Source organism: Brienomyrus brachyistius, chromosome 12, assembly GCF_023856365.1.
Source record: "Brienomyrus brachyistius isolate T26 chromosome 12, BBRACH_0.4, whole genome shotgun sequence".
Taxonomy (NCBI): domain Eukaryota; kingdom Metazoa; phylum Chordata; class Actinopteri; order Osteoglossiformes; family Mormyridae; genus Brienomyrus; species Brienomyrus brachyistius.
In genome coordinates, this window is record NC_064544.1 from 19,567,885 (window position 1) to 19,586,592 (window position 18,708).

Genomic DNA, 18,708 nt, shown 5'->3' on the forward strand with positions numbered 1-18,708 from the left:
TGCATCATATCTCTGTTATACTTACAGTAAGCAGACATCTGTATAACAAACCAGCCAAAGAGGAAGACAGACCCAGAAATCAGGACAATCAGCCGTAGATCAAGTGGCTGTTTTCCTGTGTCTGAAATGACATCATCACAAAAATCACTGAGAGTTGAGGTCAGTAACTGAGCAGTAAGTGACAGATATTAAACCACAGGAATCTATATTTTTCCTAAAGGGTTTGTACAATTTAGCTGTATCGTTAAGTTTATGTAGTAAAAGTAAAATATCTTAAATGTAAATGTACTTACCTGCTTTGAGTATTAATATTACAGCCAGGGCAACAGAATTCAGGAGAGGGAGACCAAAAGCCCCTGAGAAATATACATATTTATGGGGTTCGGCTGAAAGGTAGAGAGAAAAGCATTAGTCATACAGTTACATACAGTGCTGTGATGATGAATTATTTACCCTGATTCCCTCTATTTTTAACATTCATAACACTTACATGTGTCTAACACATAAATTTAGTATAATGTAAAGAACATTGTAAGTGCACAATGCAGGTTTTAAATTATCATTTGATTTACTGAAGGGAAAAAAAAAAATAATAATTTAAAAAAAGACAAACAAATATTCCCCAACACCCATAGTACTCGTGTGACAAAGTAAATCCCCCCTTTTGGCATCGCTGTGGAGAAAATCTGACCCACACTCCTCTACAGAATTGTTTCAGTTCAGCTATATTGGGGGGTTTTTAAATATAAACTGCCCATTTAAGATCCTGCCCCAATTTCTCAATGAGGTTCAAGTCAGTACTGTGACTAGGCCTCTCCAAACCTTTAATTTTGTTTCTTTTCAGTCATTCTTAGGTGGACTTGCTCTCGTGCTTAAGACCACACACTGATGATGGACATTCTCCTTCAGGACTTTCTGTCAAACAGCTGAATTCATGCTTCCCTCAATTACAGCAAGTCGCCCAGGCCGAGCAGCAGCAAAGCCTCCCCACAGCATCACTCCGCCTCCACCATGTCTGACTGTGGCCATGATGTTCTTTGTGTGGAAGCTGTGTTAGCTACACGCCAGATGTAGCAGGACCCATGTCTTCTAGATATCTCGACTTTTGCCTCACCAAGTCACAGAACATTCTACCAAAAGTGTTGTGGGTAATCGAGGTGCTTTTTGGCAAATGTTAGATGAGTCTTCATGTTCCTCTTATTTAGCTGAGGTTTCTGCCTGGCATCTCTCCCATGGACACCATTATTTCCCACTGTCTTTCTAATCATGGAATCAACCATTAACTGATCTGAGAGAGGCCTGTAGTTCCTTAGATCTTCATCCAGGATCTTCTGTAGCTTCCCTGATGAGGTTTCTTTGTGCTCTTGGAGTAATTCTGTTCAGCTGGCCACTCCTGGGCAGATCAATCACTGTTCCAAATTTTCTCCATCTGGAGATGATGGCTCTCATGGTGATTCACTGCACTCCAAGGGTTTTAGAGAGTGTTTTGTACCCCTTTCCTGACTGATATATTTCAGTGATTTGTTTTCTCAGGTCTTCAGGAAGTTCTTCTGATTGAGGCATGGTCTGCTGCTTCTTCAGACCCCTTATCCAGCTCCATATTGCTGCAATGGTTCTATTTAAGTGATGTGTAGGTTCATCAGGGCTAGCAGCAATCAAGCTTGGGTGTGTCTAGTTTAATTTAACCCATTATCATTTAGATTTGGTTCTTAGGTTGATTGGTTAACAATTACTTTGTCACAGCACTATATATACAGTCAAACAGCCACTTATTATTTTTATTAAACATTCATTAATGCTCTGTTTACAAAATAAAAATATTAATAATAATATTTTAAATAAAATATTATTCATTAAACATTCATTAAACAAAATATTCAAATGACTTAGCAATAAGAGTGTTTAAAAAATAATTTTAAAGTAAAACAAATACGTACCAAGGAAATATTCCCGTTTCCAGAATTGAAAGAGCAATGTTACAGTCACAATGTAGATAAACACAAACTCGCAGATCTTTACAGGTCGTCCTGTGGTCAGAATTAGTTGCAGTTAATTTCAATTTCTAATACAACAAAGTTTATTAATGAAATAAACAGCTTCCTGTTTCTCTAAAATCAGAAAATACATACAGTCAAAGTAAAAAGTATGTGAAACCCTTTGGAATTATTTGGTTTTCTGCATGAATTGGTCATAAAAGTGATCTGATCTTCATCTAAGTCACAGGTACCGATATACAATGAGCTTAAGCCAATAACACACAAAAATTCTACTCTTTCATGTCTTTATTATACAAGTGCATTCAATGTTCTGCAGGGAAGTGGAAAAAGAACTTTTTGTAAGTGAACCCTTGGGTTTAATAATTGGTTGACCCTCCTTTGGCAGCAATGACCTCAACCAGACGCTTCCTGTAACTGCAGGTCAGACCTGCACATCATGTGGGGGGAATATTAGCCCATTCTGCCCTGCAGAACAGCCTTATCTCCTCCATATTCTTTAGTTGTCTTCAAGTCATTCCACAGCATCTCAATAGGACTGAGATCTGGGCTCTGACTGGGCCACTCCAAAGGCGGATTTTGTTCTTCTGAAACCAATGTGCTGTGGATTTGCTGTGATGTTTGGGGTCATTGTCCTGTTGCATCATCCAGCCTCTTCTGAGCTTCATTTGATGGACAGACACCCTCACATTATCCTGGAAAATTGGTTTATAAACTTAGGAATTCATTTTCCCCTCAGTGATGCCCAGCTGTCCAGGCCCTGACACAGCAAAGCAGGCCCAAATCATGATGTTCCCTCCATCATACGTTAGTGTAGAGTTTTGATGTTGATATGCAGGTGCCCTTTTTACACCAAATGAAGTTCTGCTTGTTCCTCCCAAATTGTTTAATTTTGGTTTCATCACTCCAGAAAACATTTTCCCAGGACATGTGTCCATGTGCTCTATTGCAAACTTCAGGTATGCAGCAATGGTCTCTTTCACAGCAGTGGCTTCCTGCTTGGTGTCCTGCCATAGACTCCTTTCTTGTTCAATGTTCTGCTTAATGTTGAATCATGAACAGAGATGTTAGCCAGTTCTACTGACGTCCTCAAGTCACTCTAGGGTTCTTCATTACCTCATTGATGACTTTGCGTTGAGCTCTTGGGGTCGTCTTGGTGGGGCACCCACTTCTAGGCAGAGTAGCCATAATACCAAATTGTTTCCATTTATAGACAACTTGCCTATCAGTAGACTGATGAATATATAAAATACCTGAGATGACTTTGTAACCCTTTCCAGGATTATGTAAAGTAATAATTATAGATCGTAGGTCTTCAGAGAACATTAAGCTCTTTTGTGTGAGGCATGATTGCCATCTGGATATGCTTCTTCTCAAAAGCTCAAACTCAAACTTTTCAGTGTTTTTTATCAATCACAGTAATTCTAGGTCACACCTCTGAACTCGTTTCATTAAATGGACTCCAGGTTTGCTAAATTCTGACTGTAATGAGCTTTTTAAAAAGTCATTAGCTTAGGGTTCACTTACTTTTTCCTTCAGTTTTACAGTTTTGATAATTTTTGCAGTATGATCAAAAATTCTCAGAAAATGTGTGTATCTTTAGGTATAGGAGACTGTTCATTATTGTGACATGAAGATACGACCATGTTTTACATGGGAATTAGAGAAATTCGGTTTGCAAACTTTTTACTTTGATCTTATCTGAAGACACACAGAACAAGTTAATATCAAAACACTCCATCCTTGGAAGAATATATTACTGTCTGTTTCATATTGATATGTAGTATATGCCTTTATTAGTATGGTGTAATTCAATTATAAATTTAAACTAGAAATGGTTATATTGCATTATTGTTAACAGCAGCCCAAAAATATTTCAGGTTTATAAACATTTTACAAACACCATTTACCAAATGATTAAAGCTCTATTACATTCAAATGGTTTGCTTACAGTTAAAGGTTTTCTTACCTTTGTCATTTTCTAGAATCACACTTAGATACAGGCAACTTAATATTAGATGAAGCATGAAGAAAATCCCCAGAAGGATTTTCTGAGCAAAATCTGAAAAGCAATAAAACACATAAAATAACAGATTAAATAAATATAACATACAACAGGCCCCATTAAACATTATCCCTCTGTGTACTTCTGGCTGTTATATCTTTGAGGGATGGGAACTTACAGGGGGTGGGCAAAATAATGGAACCACCAATATATTAATTTCAAGGACCTAATAAGGAGTTCGGCCCACTTTAGCTGCAATAATAAGTTCAGGTTTTCCTACAATGGAATCCTGATGTGTGCAGTGGGACATTGGGCTGAGCTTCAGAGAGAAAATCCTCCAGGTCTTTGGAGCATTAAGGAGGTGGGAATCAACTTCACACACTGTGCTCCGGAACTTCCCATAAAACTTTAATGGTGTTTAGATCTGGTGGCTGGGAGGCCAAGGAAGGCATCTGACATCATCCTGGTGCTCATGAAATCTCTCCTGAATGTGTTTAGCAGTGTGTATGGGGGCATTATCATCTTGGAATAAGGGAACATCATGAGGGATCAGTGTCTGAGCCACAGGGAGCAGCTGCTCTTGTAAAAAGCCCTCATGTTCCTTGGCTGTTATAGGACCATGCAGAGCATCATCAGACCTAATGACTCCCACAAGATGGCTGCTCACACCAATAGACACTGTGGGCTGATGGTGTGCTTTGATTTTCTCTAGATGTAACCCCATCCAGAGACTCCTCAATACTGACCTATTGAGCACAGTGTGCAATACTGCTCTGCTGAGCACACTCTGGAATACTCCACTGCAAAGGACAGCGGTTCATTGATGCATTAGCCCCTTAAGTTATTGTGCGTCGTAATTGTCATAAGAATAACAACCCAACCAAATACCCCTGTTTATGTTAGCAGCTTACACCTCCCTCAAAAGACCCCCCCACATCAAGAACTGTTATAACATGGCCTGAAGGTGCATCCGCACAGCTGCAGGACTGTTTTGAAAAAACAGACTGGAGTATTTTTGAATCTCACCACTTCTCACACTACATCTGTACTCTCCTACATCAAGTACTGCACAGACACCATCTCCATGGTAAAATGCATCAGGGTGTATGCCAACCAAAAACCCTGGATGACGAGAGAGGTCAGGATACTGCTTAGGAACAGAAACACTGCCTTCAGGTCTGGTGATATGGAACTGTACAGTGCAGCCAGAGCGGACATGAGAAGGGGCATCAGACAGGCCAAGTTGGATTATTCGAGGAGCATCTCCACAGCAACAACCTGTATCAGGTGTGGTGGGGGGTCCGAAACATCACAAACTACAAACCCAGACCTAATGCTGTGGGTGGCGATGCTGCGTTGATGGAGGAGCTGAACTGCTTCTTCGGCCGCTTTGAACAAAAAACACCAGATCTGACTGCATCACATCCAGCGGTGAACAGCAGCCGCATCTTCAGGGTGGGGGAGCATGACGTGAGGCACATGCTATGAGCAGTTAACCCCAGTAAACCAGCAGGACACAGCATGATGGCATTACAGGTAGAGTGCTGAAGGACTGTGCAGACCAGCTCACAGGGGTTTTCACTAAAATGTCCAACTGGTCTTTAACACAGGCCATTGTCCCACCTTGCCTGAAGGCCTCCAGCAGTATCCCTGTTCCAAAAAAGACCAACAGCAGCCTAAACGACTTCCGGCCAGTAGCTCTCATTCCAATTTGTCACGCCTACATTTGTCACGGGGCAGAGCACGGGCCGCCGATCACCAATTTATCGATTGGCTACTTAACCATTGTTCTCCCAGCAGGCAGTGTGAAGTATTGTTGCCATTCTAGTGATGTGCCATACCAAGCGATCTCTCTGTGTATTGTCTTCCCGGTTTGTCTCACCCGTTGTGTCCTGCCTGATCGCCTGCCTGGCTTCCCTGCTCGTCTCACCCTGCTCCCTCATCGGCTCTCCTCCTCCCTCCCCGGATTCCCATCTCGTCTACTTGTGCCTGACTGATCTTCATGGTTCTCGACTCTCGCCTGCCCCTCGACCACGATTCATCTCTCTTGGCTTTTGTATAACCCGATCTCCTAAATAAAGGATTTTGCCTCCGCATGTCGGGGTCTGCCTCCTACCCGAACGCTATAACACAATTCTTATGAAGTGTTTTGAGAAACTGGTCAGAAATGACATCATTGAAGGACTTCCACCCACATTCTACCCCCATCAGTTTGCATACAGGAAAAACAGATCGACGGAGGATGCAATAGCCTCAGCCCTCCACATACCCCTGACCCACCTGGAACAGAAGGACAGTTATGCCAAGCTTCTTTTTGTCGACTTTAGCTCGGCATTTAACACGATCATCCCAAATAGACTGGTAACAAAATTAAACAACTTTGGCTTCTCATACTCCACCTGCCTCTGGATTAAGGACTTCCTCAGTGACCCCCACAGAGAGTCAAAATGGGGCCTCAGCTCTCCATAGCACTCAGCCTCAACACCAGCTCCTCACAGGGATGTGCACTCAGTCCCCTTTTGTACACTCTCTACACACAGAACTGCGCCCCCACCCACCCAAGCAATTCTATCATGAAGTTCGTGGACGACACCACAGTGGTCGGGCTCATCACAGGGGAAGATGAGTCTGAAAACAGGGACGAGGTGGAAAAACTGCCATCGTGGTGCAGAAATAACAACCTGGTCCTTAACACCACAAAAACAAAAGAGATAATTGTGGACTTCAGAAGAAACAGATCTGACCCTCATCCCATATACTGTACATCAATGGGGACTGTGTGGAGAAGGTCTGCACCTGAATGAGGACCTAACCTGGAAGACCCACAGCACTGTGCTGATCAAGAAGGTACAGCAGAGACTCCACTTCCCGAGGGTCCTGAAAAACAACACCCTAACCAAGGAGCTGCTCATCTCGTTTTACAGATGCTGTGGAAAGTCCGCTGACACACTGCATGCCAGTGTGGTTTGCCAGCTTCACGGCTCAAGAAAAGGCAGTGCTCCAGAGAGTCACCAACACAGCGCAGAAGATCATGGGCTGCACTCTCCTCTCCTTGGAGGAGCTGCATGGGTCCCACTGCCACTGTAAAACCTGCAGCATCCTGAAGGACACATCCCACCCGGCACATCACCTGTTCCAGCTGTTACCCTCAGGAAGGCGAAACAGGTCAATAAAAGCCAAAACTAACAGACTGAAAAGCAGCACATATCCTAGGGCTGTTGCAATTATAAATGAACACCGGAAGGGTATTTGCTCTCTCTCACAAACCTGGGCAATACCTTACCAAGTTAAACCTGTGCAATATTTCTAAAAAACGTGCAATAACCTGCTCTGTTATATATTACTTTTTTTGTACATAAGAAAATTATTTTAAATTATTTTATTTATTTATTTATTGCTTGTAATTGTGATGCCGTCCGACAAAAGAGAGCAGAGATCCAGTTATGCGTGCAACTGCGTGCTTTAATGGGAGCACGGGAGCGAAAGCTCAGACAGGCAGTAGCAATAGGTATAGTCAATAAGCATGGGTCTGAAGCCAGGAGATCCATCTAATGAGCAGACACAGGACACGAGTACAAAGGGGAGCGGGAACAGGACTTGCCGGTCTCAGCGGGGAAGGCTGGTCAGGTTCGGGAGCGGTTCTGGGGAAAGGAAAGGGAACGTGTAAGGTGTACACACAAGGTAGACAGACCTGGTAAGGGAGAGCGGGCAGACGAAGGACAAAAGAACGCTTGGTAATGCACAATAGCATTGGATCAATACTTCGCAATATTTTCCAGTCTCTCGGTGCCTTTTTACTGTTCGTCCATTGCTTGCGATGCGACGCACCTAATGGGTTTCGCCTGCATGGGCGTCACAGTAATATTCTATTATTTTCGCAATTCAAGGGACTGCACACAATTTTCGTAAAAAATTTGTATAATGACAATAAAGTTTCTGATTCTCAGAAATATGACCATTGAATATTGATGGATATTCTAGCGAATTACAATCGAAAGTTTGGTCCTGCTTATACATTTTGTGTGATATGGAGGAACTGGGCTGGTCTGGTTTGCTGAGGAGCCTGAGTCAGACTGAACCATTAACATCACCTATTACAGCCACCTGGGGAAGGAGGAAACGCAAACAGTGTGAGAGGAGGCAGAAGAGAGGAAAGAGAGTCGGGATGCATGCTAGGCTAACAGCTAACCCCAGCAGACCAGTGATACCGTCAGCTCTACTTTACAACGTCCACTTTAGAAAATAACCTAGACGAGCTTTGCTTACAGTGAGGCACATACTGGGAGATGAAGGACTGCTGTGTGTTTGTATTCACTGAAACCTGGGTCCATGATAACATCCCTGTTGCGGGAATCCAGCTAGCAGGGCTGACGTCTTTCAGGGCCGATAGAGATGCCACTAGCTGCAGTAAGACTGATGACAGGGGAGTGTGTGTTACATCAATGACGCCTGCTGTACGAATGTTAGAGTAGCTGCTAAACACTGTTCACCACAGACAGAATTCCTTATTCTTAATTAAAATCCTGGCCATTTTACCTGCTGAGAAAAATCACTGTTGTTTTTGTAACCACTGTTTACATTCCCCCCGGTGTTAATGTGAATGCTAAGGATGCACTGTGTGGGCCATATGACACTATTAGTGGGTTACAGTCCATGTACCGGGTCAGTTTTAATGGGGGCTTCAACTTAACTAAACTGAAAACCATTTTCTCAAAGAACCACCAGTATGTGGATTTTGCCACCAGGTGAAAAAATATTTTGGACTTGACATACACAAATATTCCCATGGCACATAGGGCCACCCCCAGCCCCCACCTAGGCCACTCGGACCATCTGTCTGTTATGTTAACACCAGCCTACAGACCACTTCTGAAACAGACCAGGGCAATGAAATCATACATTAGAGTCTGGCCAGCAGGAGCAGCTTCAGCACTTAAGGATTGTTTTCTTCACACAGAATGGAGCATTTTTGTAGCTGCAGCTTCCCATGATCTTCACATAAACATGCAGGAATATGCTGAGATAGTGACCGGATACACTGCCAGACTCGTCACACGCCCCTGACTCATCACACGCCCCTGACTCGTCACACGCCCCTGACTCGTCACACGCCCCACTCGTCACTTCAATCCCCAGAGTCAGAAAGCTGGACAGCTCTGCTCATTTGATCATTGATGTTGGATTGCTTTGTTGGATTCGTATCACTGTGTATGACTTGGTTGGTTTATTTGCTTTTCTGATTTTCGCTTCACCCTTCTCTGCACCTTCACTCCATCTGACTGTTTTCCTACTTGGTATCAAACTCTTGCTCGGGTTTTTGGTTTACGTCTTCTCATGCTACTCAGATTTCAACTCTTTGATCTGTGTGTATGTTCTGTGTGGGTTTCAGGTGCATAAGGAGTGACTGCCAATTTTTGTTTTGCTAGCATGTATTATTTGCTGTTTAGTCAGTTAGGGAGTTGGAACGCAAGAACATAAGACCATAAGAAATTTACAAACAAGAGGAGGTCATTTGGCCCAACAAGCTTGTTTGGGGAGAACTTAACTAATAGCTTAGAGTTGTTAAAATCTTATCTAGCTCTGATTTAAAGGAACCCAGGGTTTTAGCTTGGGCTACACTAGCAGGAAGACTATTCCATACTCTAACTACACGCTGTGTAAAGAAATGCTTCCTCAAATTCATTTTAAAATGTTCTCTCGTTAATTTTCAGCTATGGCCACGAGTCCTAGTATTTAAACTAATATTGAAGTAGCCATTTGGCTGAATAGCATTAGGTGTAGAGTTTGTCGTTTGGTTTCTCTTATCTTGACACTAAGGTAAGTTTAGCTGTGGGTCATGCTGAGAAGCTGGATTTTGTTCGTTATTTAAGCTGTGGTCACTCATGAGATCTTTTGCACTGGGGTTATTTATTCTTTCTCCGTCTTGTGCCAATAAAATATACAAAAAAAACAGGACAATACCCCTTCGTCTACTTGTGTTCCCTTGTTCATCAAACCCTGTCTTTCCTTCACTCCACTTCCCCTTTCCCTTTCATTCTGTTATGTCCAAACCCTACACTGGGGCTCGTAACACCAAGGATGACTGCAGAGGTTCACACATTTCTGAAGACCTGGAATGCAGCCTTCAGATCCAGGGACCAGGTTGCTCTCCACTCAATGAGGGCTGATCTATCGCGAGGATCAGAATGGCTAAATGGGCCTAAGCTGGAAAAATCAGTGACTACTTCATGAACACTAGAGACAGCAGACGATTCTGGCAGGGAATCCAGGCCATAACTGATTATAAAACCCGACAGTAGATTGATGACAGTGACACTACACTTCCTGACCAAGACCAATGCAGCGCGAGACCGAGACAAGACCTGAAACAGACTAATGTTTGAGTCTAAATAACATGATACACTATAAAATGTGGAGCATTGGCAACATCTTGGGATTAGGCAGTATGGCCTAAAATTTGTGTCACAGTATAATTTGAATCATGGATGTCCATCCATCCATCCATTTTCCAAACCGCTTATCCTACTGGGTCGCGGGGAATCCGGAGCCTATCCCGGAAGCAATGGGCACGAGGCAGGGAACAACCCTGGATGGGGGGCCAGCCCATCACAGGGCACACTCACACACCAGTCACTCACACACGCACACCTATGGGCAATTTAGCAAGCCCAATTATCCTCAGCATGTTTTTGGACTGTGGGGGGAAACCAGAGTACCCAGAGGAAACCCCACAATGACATGGGGAGAACATGCAAACTCCGCACACATGTGACCCAGGCGGAGACTCGAACCTGGGTCCCAGAGGTGTGAGGCAACAGTGCGAACCACTGCACTATCATGCCACCCCTCAATATAACATGTTTCTATAAAAATTTAACTTTTTGTTAAATAAGACGCACCACACAGTACTGTGTTATCAAACATATGAATATTAAGCCTTTGTGATAAATACTGATGCTTTATGATGAGATTTTCAAATAAAACAACAAGTCCTTTATGTCCAAGACCGAGACAAAAATGAGTCAAAATAAAGTCGATTCTAAGTCAAGACCAAGACCAGTTTCAAGTACTTCAACACTACCTTAAGCCAGGCCACAGTTCCCAAGTGCTTCAAAACCAGTACAGTCATTCCAGTAGCAAAGAGAACATCTGCAACCAGCTTGAACAACTACAATCCTGTTACACTGATGGTGATTGTAATGAAATACTTAGAACGGCTCAGTATAGGTCACACCATAGCAAAACTTCCCATTTTGTTGGATCCACACCAATTCGATCATCCTAACCAGTCTATAGAAAAGGCTGTATCTTCCATACTCAATATAGTTCCTGTGTTACTTGGACAATAAAAATCCTTGTCAGAATGCTGTACACATACTTTAGCTCTGCAGAACCATAATTCCACACAGGCTGGTTAAAACACATTCCCTGTCTGGTATAAGCACCTTCACCTGTTGCTGGATCATGGATTTCCTGATAGAGACCTCAGACAGTCCATATTGGCAGCAGAACTTCAGGCTCCATCATGGTGAATACAGGGATCCATCCATCCATCCATCCATCCATTATCTTCCGATGAATCCGAGGTCGGGTCACGGGGGCAGCAGTCTCAGCAGGGAAACCCAGACTTCATCTAGCTCCTCTAGAATTCTGAGGCGTTCCCAGGCCAGCCGAGAGACATAGTCCCTCCAGCGTGTCCTGGGTCTTTCCCGGGGCCTTCCCCCAGTGGGACATGCCAGGAACTCCTCACCAGGGAGGCGTCCAGGAGGCATCCTAATCAGATGCTAGAGCCACCTGGCTCCTCTCAATGCGGAGGAGCAGCGGCTCTACTCTGAGTCCCTCCCGAATGACTGAGCTCCTCACCCTATCTCTAAGGGAGAGCCCAACCACCCTACGGAGAAAACTCATTTCGGCCGCTTGCACTCGCGATCTCGTTCTTTCGGTCACTACCCATAGCTTATGACCATAGGTGAGGGTAGGAACGTAGACCGACTGGTAAATCGAGAGCTTTGCCTTTTGGCTCAGCTCCTTCTTCACCATGACAGACCGATGCAGCGCCTGCATCACTGATGCCGCACCGATCTGCCTGTCGATCTCCCGCTCCATCCTTCCCTCACTCGTGAACAAGACCCCGAGATACTTAAACTCCTCCACTTGGGGAAGGATCCCCTCCCTGACTCGGAGAGAGCACTCCACCCTTTTCTGGCTGAGGACCATAGTCTCGGATTTGGAGGTGCTGATTTTCATCCCAGCCGCTTCACACTCAGCTGCGAACTGCTCCAGTGAGAGCCGAAGGTCACGGTCTGATGAGGCCAACAGAACCACATCATCTGCAAAAAGCAGAGACCTAAGCCTGAGGTCACCAAACTGGACACTCTCAACACCCTGGCTGCGCCTAGAAATTCTGTCCATAAAATTTATGAACAGAATCGGTGACAAAGGGCAGCCCTGGCGAAGTCCAACCCTCACCGGGAACGAGTCTGACTTACTTCCGACAATGCGGACCAAGCTCTGGCACCAGTCATACAAGGACCGAATAGCCCTTATAAGGCAGCCCAGCACCCCATACTCCCGGAGCACTCCCCACAGGACTCCCCGAGGGACGCGGTCGAATGCCCTCTCCAAGTCCACAAAAAACATGTAAACTGGTTGGGCAAACTCCCACGCACCCTCTAGGACCCTGCCGAGAGTATAGAGCTGGTCCACTGTTCCACGGCCAGGGTGAAAACCACACTGCTCCTCCTGAATCCGAGGTTCGACTATCCGACGGACCCTCCTCTCCAGCACCCCCGAATAGACCTTACCAGGGAGGCTGAGTAGTGTGATCCCCCTATAATTGGAACACACCCTCCGGTCCCCCTTCTTGAAGAGGGGGACCACCACCTCGGTCTGCCAATCCAGAGGCACCGCCCCCGATGTCCAAGCAATGCCGCAGATGCGTGTCAGCCAGGACAGCCCCACAGCATCCAGAGCCTTGAGGAACTCCGGGCGAATCTCATCCACCCCCAGGGCCCAGCCACCTAAGAGCTTTCTAACCACCTCAGCAACCTCTGTCCCAGAGATAGGTGAGTCCGCCCCCAAGTCCCCAGACTCTGCTTCCACATTGGAAGGCATGTCGGTGGGATTGAGGAGGTCTTCGAAGTATTCCTTCTACTGACCCACAACGTCCCGAGCTGAGGTCAGCAGCGCACCATCCCCACAATAAATAGTGTTGATGCTGCACCGCTTTCCCGCCCTGAGACGCCGGATGGTGGACCAGAATCTCCTCGAAGCCGTCCGGAAGTTGTTCTCCATGGCCTCGCCAAACTCCTCCCATACCCGAGTTTTTGCCTCAGTGACTGCCAAAGCCGCATTCCGCTTAGCCTGCCGGTACCTATCAGCTGCCTCCGGAGTCCCACAGGCCAAAAAGGCCCGATAGGACTCCTTCTTCAGCTTGACAGCACCCTTCACCGCCAGTGTCCACCAGTGGGTTCGGGGATTGCCGCCGCGACAGGCACCGGCCACCTTACAACCACAGCTCCGGTCAGCCGCCTCAACAATGGAGGCACGGAGCATGGCCCATTCGGACTCAATGTCCCCCGCCTCCCCTGGGACATGGGCGAAGTTCTGCCGGAGGTTGGAGTTGAAGCTTCTTCTGACAGGGGATTCCGCCAGGTGTTCCCAGCAGACCCTCACTATACGCTTGGGTCTACCCGGTCTGACTGGCTTCCTCCCCCACCAACGGAGACAACCCATCACCAGGTGGTGATCAGTTGACAGCTCCGCCCCTCTCCTTACCCAAGTGTCCAATACATGCAGCCGCAAGTCCGATGACACGACAACAAAGTCGAACATGAAATGAACATGGTGTTCATTATGGATAATCCGTGACGAGCACAGAAGTCCAATAATAAAACACCACTCGGGTTCAGATCGGGGGGGCTGTTCCTCCCAATCACGCCACTCCAGGTCTCACTGTCATTGCCCACATGAACATTGAAGTCCCCCAGTAGAACAAGCTCTCCAACGCCCCTTCCAAGAACTCCAAAAAGGGTGGGTATTCTGAACTGCTGTTTGGTTCATAAGCACAAACAACAGTCAGGACCCGTCCCCCCACCTGAAGGCGAAGGGAGGCTACCCTTTCGTCCACCGTGGTAAACCCCAATGTACAGGCGCCCAGCCAAGGGGCAACACCACACCTGCTCGGCGCCTCTCTCCGTGAGCAACTCCAGAGTGGAAGAGGGTCCAACCCCCTTCGAGTAGACTGGTTCCAGAGCCCAAGCCGTGTGTCAAGGTGAGCCCAACTACATCTTGTCGGAACCTCAAAGCCTCGCACACCAGCTCAGGCTCCTTCCCCCCTATAGAGGTCATATTCCATGTCTCTAGAGCTAGCTTCTGCAGCCGAGGATCAGACCGCCAAGGTCCCCGCCTTTGGCTACTGCCCAACTCACACTGCATCCGACCCCTTTGGCCCCTCCTGCAGGTGATGAGCCCATTGGAGGGAGGACCCATGTGCTTTCTTCAGGCTGTGCCCGACCAGGCCCCATGGGTATAGGCCTGGCCACCAGGCGCTTGCCATCGAGCCCCACACCCAGACCTGGCTCCAGGAGGGGGCCCCGGTGACCCGCGTCCTGGTGAGGGAAAATGTGTGTCCATGTTGTTTCTCATCATAAGGGGTCTTTTGAGCCGCACTTTGTCTGGTTCCTCACCCAGGACCTGCTTGCCTTGGGTGACCCTACCAGGGGCATAAAGCCCCAGGCAACTTAGCTCCTGGGATCATTGGAACATGCAAACCCCTCCACCACGATAAGGTCTCGGCTCCAGGAAGGGAATACAGGGACCCCCCGGGGGTATTTACTCAGCCCACCGCTCTTCACGCTGTTAACTCATGACTGCTCTGCTAAATTCACCGAGAACCAGATCATCAGGTTTGCTGACAGTACGACTGCTGTGGGACTTATCAGTAACAATGATGAGACAGCATACAGACAGGAGGTCAACAATCTAGCAAGCTGCTGAAAAGATAACAACCTGGCCCTGAACATAAAAAAAAAAAGCAGGGAGATGATTGTGGATTTCAGGTCTCCCATTACCCAAGCACCACTCAGCATTAGTGGCTTCACAGTGGAGACGTGGAATCCCTGGGAATCTACATCTCTGACAGACTGACTTGGTCCCTGAATTGTAATAAGATCATCAAATGGGCTCAGCAGAGACTGTGGGTCCTCAGGAAGCTGAAACAGGCAATGATCACTTTGACATTCTCACCACCTTCTATAGAGGTATGGTCTAGAGTGTTCTAACATACTGCATCTCCAGCTGGTATTCCAGATTACACAGAGACAGGCATCAAAGGGTTATGGGGCGGAGAGGATTATTGGAGTGTCTCTGCCCTCTGTCCAGGAGCTGATCCAGGGGAGATGCCTTCAAAGGCTACACAGCATTGACAATGACCCATCCCACCCTCACAGCAGTTTCTGTGTACCCCTATAAATAAAGCAGGAAGTGCTGTAGCATCAGAACCAGAACCACTAGGCTCTGCAATTGCTTTATTCTGCAGACAATAAGACAGTTAAATACAGCACGTTAATCATATCAGTACCGGTACATTAAGTGTAATGAGAACTGGTTCACTCTACACTACTGCCTGTTTGCACATCTGTACTACTTTACCGGGCACAAGTCACATTACTATCACTGAGTTCCTGCTTTTATGTTGTTAAGTGTTTTATAATGTCACACATGACCTTAGAGAAGCACTTTTAATTTTACCATATATTTAATAATCAAATTACAATAGAGCTGGATCTGAATCTGAATGTAAGAAAAGGGTGACAGATGATGCATCAGACCATGTTTCTCTTTCCCATTGTTCAGGGCTCCATGTTCTGAGCTCCTTACACCAGGTTATGTGTCTCTGTTCACTGGCTTTTGGATAGAACCTGTTTCTGAATGGCAGCCCTGCCATAAATCCCAGCTTTGTGAAGTTCATGATTTACAGGTTTTAGTGAGACTTCAGTCCTGTGGTCATTTCCCAGGTTGTACTTTTGTGATGTTTACCAGCCACCCTGTCTGTCTGTCCTTGTCTGTGAGCTCTGACTTTTGACCACTGTTCCTCTTTGCTGATTCACTATGTCTGTGTTTAGTTATGATTTTTCAGACTGTCTCCCTTGTTGTATTAAGTTTGCTGTTTTTGTTCCAGATGCACTGGCAAATCCTGTTATTTGCTTTACTTTGCTTGACAACATATCCACTGCTGATTGGTTCCTCTGGGGCTCAAACTGCTTTTTCCTTTATTTTGTCCACCCGGTACAAATTGGGGAGCATTCAGATTTACTAAAGAAAGGGATACTCTGTCGTTTGCATTCAAACCTATATATCTTTATTTATTTTTAGTTAAGTATAATTTCATTCTAATTTACTATAAGAAATGATTTTGAACGACTTTTTGGAAATAACATGAAAGTTAATCCGCCCGCGGACCCCGCTCCTGTGCAGCTGCCACCCACGGACCCCGCTCCCGAGCAGCCATCGCCGCTGCCACCCGCGGACCCCACTCCCGTGCAGCCGCCTCCGCTGCCACCAGCGCAGCCGCCTGCTGCAGCTCCCAAGGCGCACCCCGAGTCTGCCCTGACTTTGGCCCCTGAGACTCCTGCTCCCGACCCCCCTCCAATCCCTTCCGCCCCAGTTCCCGAGGTGGTCCCAGAGGACTCCACCAAAGCTCCTCCCTCTTCGGAGGTGGAGGAGCTTGAGTGGGACCCCTCGGGGACCCTGCTTGTGACTCTGGTGCCCTCGCCCCGGCGAGCCCGGCCCCGGCCGCGGGGCTTTCTGTCAGTGTCCCATGAGGGGAGAGGATACCGATGCCGGGCTAGGGTCCCTCCCGCCCTGCCCCCTGGCTCGCCCTCGCTCGCCTGCGCTGGGGCTCGGGGAGCACCTGCGGGTCCTGGCCCTCCGGGTCAGACATCGCCTGCGGGTCCCCCTCTGCGGCCTTGTCGCCCGGCCTCGCTCCCCCCTCCGGTGCCTGGGCGGTCGCTGGCGGGCTCCCCAGGGGCGGCTCCTCGGTCGCCTGCGGTTCCCCCCGCTCTAGCGCGTTGGCAAACGTCACCGCTTGCGGCGGGTCCCCCCTTCTCCTTACCCTCACCCAGGTCCCCTCCAGCTCCCTCGTCCCCTTCCCCGGTGCTCCCTTCTGCTCCCGCCTTGGCCCCTCCGTTGGTCCCTCGCCCTGCCTCCTCTGCCCTTCCACGGTCCCCTCCTGCCCCCGCCGCCTGCGGCCCCTCCGGCTGCCTCCCGTCACCCGCTGGGTCTCCCTCGGTCTCCCCTTAGTTCCCCCTCCTTGTCTCCCTACGCCCCTGCCTTTGTCCCGCCTGTCTTTGCCCCTCCATTTTCTGCTCGCCCTTTCGTTCCGCCCGTCTCTGTTCCTTGTGCCCCGGTGCACCGCCTTGCACTCCTGGCCCCTTTGTTCCACTCGTTCCTTCTGTGTCGCCCTTCCTGGTCTGCCTGTCTGCTTTCCCGACCCTCTGTCAGGTTTTGTCCTTTGTCTTGTCCCTCGCTATGTTCTGTGCCTCGGTCTTGTTTCCCATCCTGCGTTGACCGTTCTGTTCTTGTTTTTCAGGTCCTGTTTTGCCTCGTCCCGTCCGTCGCCCCTTCCTAGGCGCGCCCAGGGAAGCGCGCCTTTGGGGGGGGGTTCTGTCATGCCCGGCTCGTCCGCTCCTCGTGTGTGCCACACCCCCTGATTACCCACGTGTACTACCCTGATCGTCTCCAGCTTTGTCCGCTTACTTTGATTAGTCTCTGTGTATTTAAGTCCTGGTCTGACCTGTTCCCCTTGCCCATCATTGATATTGCTGTGCGTCAGTGTCCTGTTCCCTACTTCCAGTCCCTGTTCCCAGATTAAACCCCGTACTTTGCCCCGATTTCTGCCTGTTTGCCTGCTCATTCCACGCCTGCCCGCACGATCGCCGCAAGGTTCTGCCCCGATCGTGACAGTATATTTGTACAATGACAATTAAAGGAAGCTATCTATCTCTAAAGAACCAGGAATAAGCAGCAAAATACCAGGGAAACATTCATGGTGATAAACTGTAGTAATGTATCATCATGGTCATGGATAAGAAGGTTCTTCTCCAAGGGTGTGAAGTGTTTTTATGTACAATGTAGGTCAGTTTGTATACTTTTGAGAATAGGGAAAATAGCAAATAAGGAAAATACTTAAATTTTGCTAAAAAATAATCCTGAAATGAATATTTCAATAAGCATCATTATGCAAAGTGTTACAATTTCAAAATACATATAACAAGGGGAGAGTTAAATTTTGAGAACTACATGGATATTAATTGTAGTCTAATGACTCAATTTAACGGGTGATTCATGTAAATTATCAGTGACAAACAGGCTGAATATGGTTCAGTACAAAGTTTCATACTTACAGTAAAATCCCTCCAAGCGCTTTTTTTCATAATACAATAGATAACTCTTGATAATTATGCAGGCACAGATTCCCAAAGCAGCTACTGCAATCGGAATTGAATATTCTGAAAAGAGAAAGATCACATTAGTCTGTGGTGTATAATTATCCACACTAGTGCCTTATCCTATAATTATTACGAATATAAAATGTAACATCATGACTGTCTATGTTTAATAAATCAAAGCTTTTCCTCATTTAAACGATCGCTGTCTTTCCTTCGGCTCCCTTTATAAAGGTACAATTCACACATTCCCAGTCACATG

General features: G+C 46.9%; 1 protein-coding gene across 1 annotated transcript in view; it reads right to left on the bottom strand.

The window, feature by feature from the left end:
* Positions 1-18,708, bottom strand: part of LOC125704987 (uncharacterized) — a 132,253-nt gene that overhangs the window by 36,648 nt on the left and 76,897 nt on the right. The window contains exons 14-18 of the mRNA XM_048971234.1: positions 18,405-18,509; positions 3,964-4,056; positions 1,938-2,027; positions 294-386; positions 26-121 (exon numbers count right to left, since the gene is read on the bottom strand). Of these exons, the coding sequence (XP_048827191.1) occupies positions 26-121; positions 294-386; positions 1,938-2,027; positions 3,964-4,056; positions 18,405-18,509 (477 nt within the window). The remainder of the gene's footprint in view (positions 1-25; positions 122-293; positions 387-1,937; positions 2,028-3,963; positions 4,057-18,404; positions 18,510-18,708) is intronic.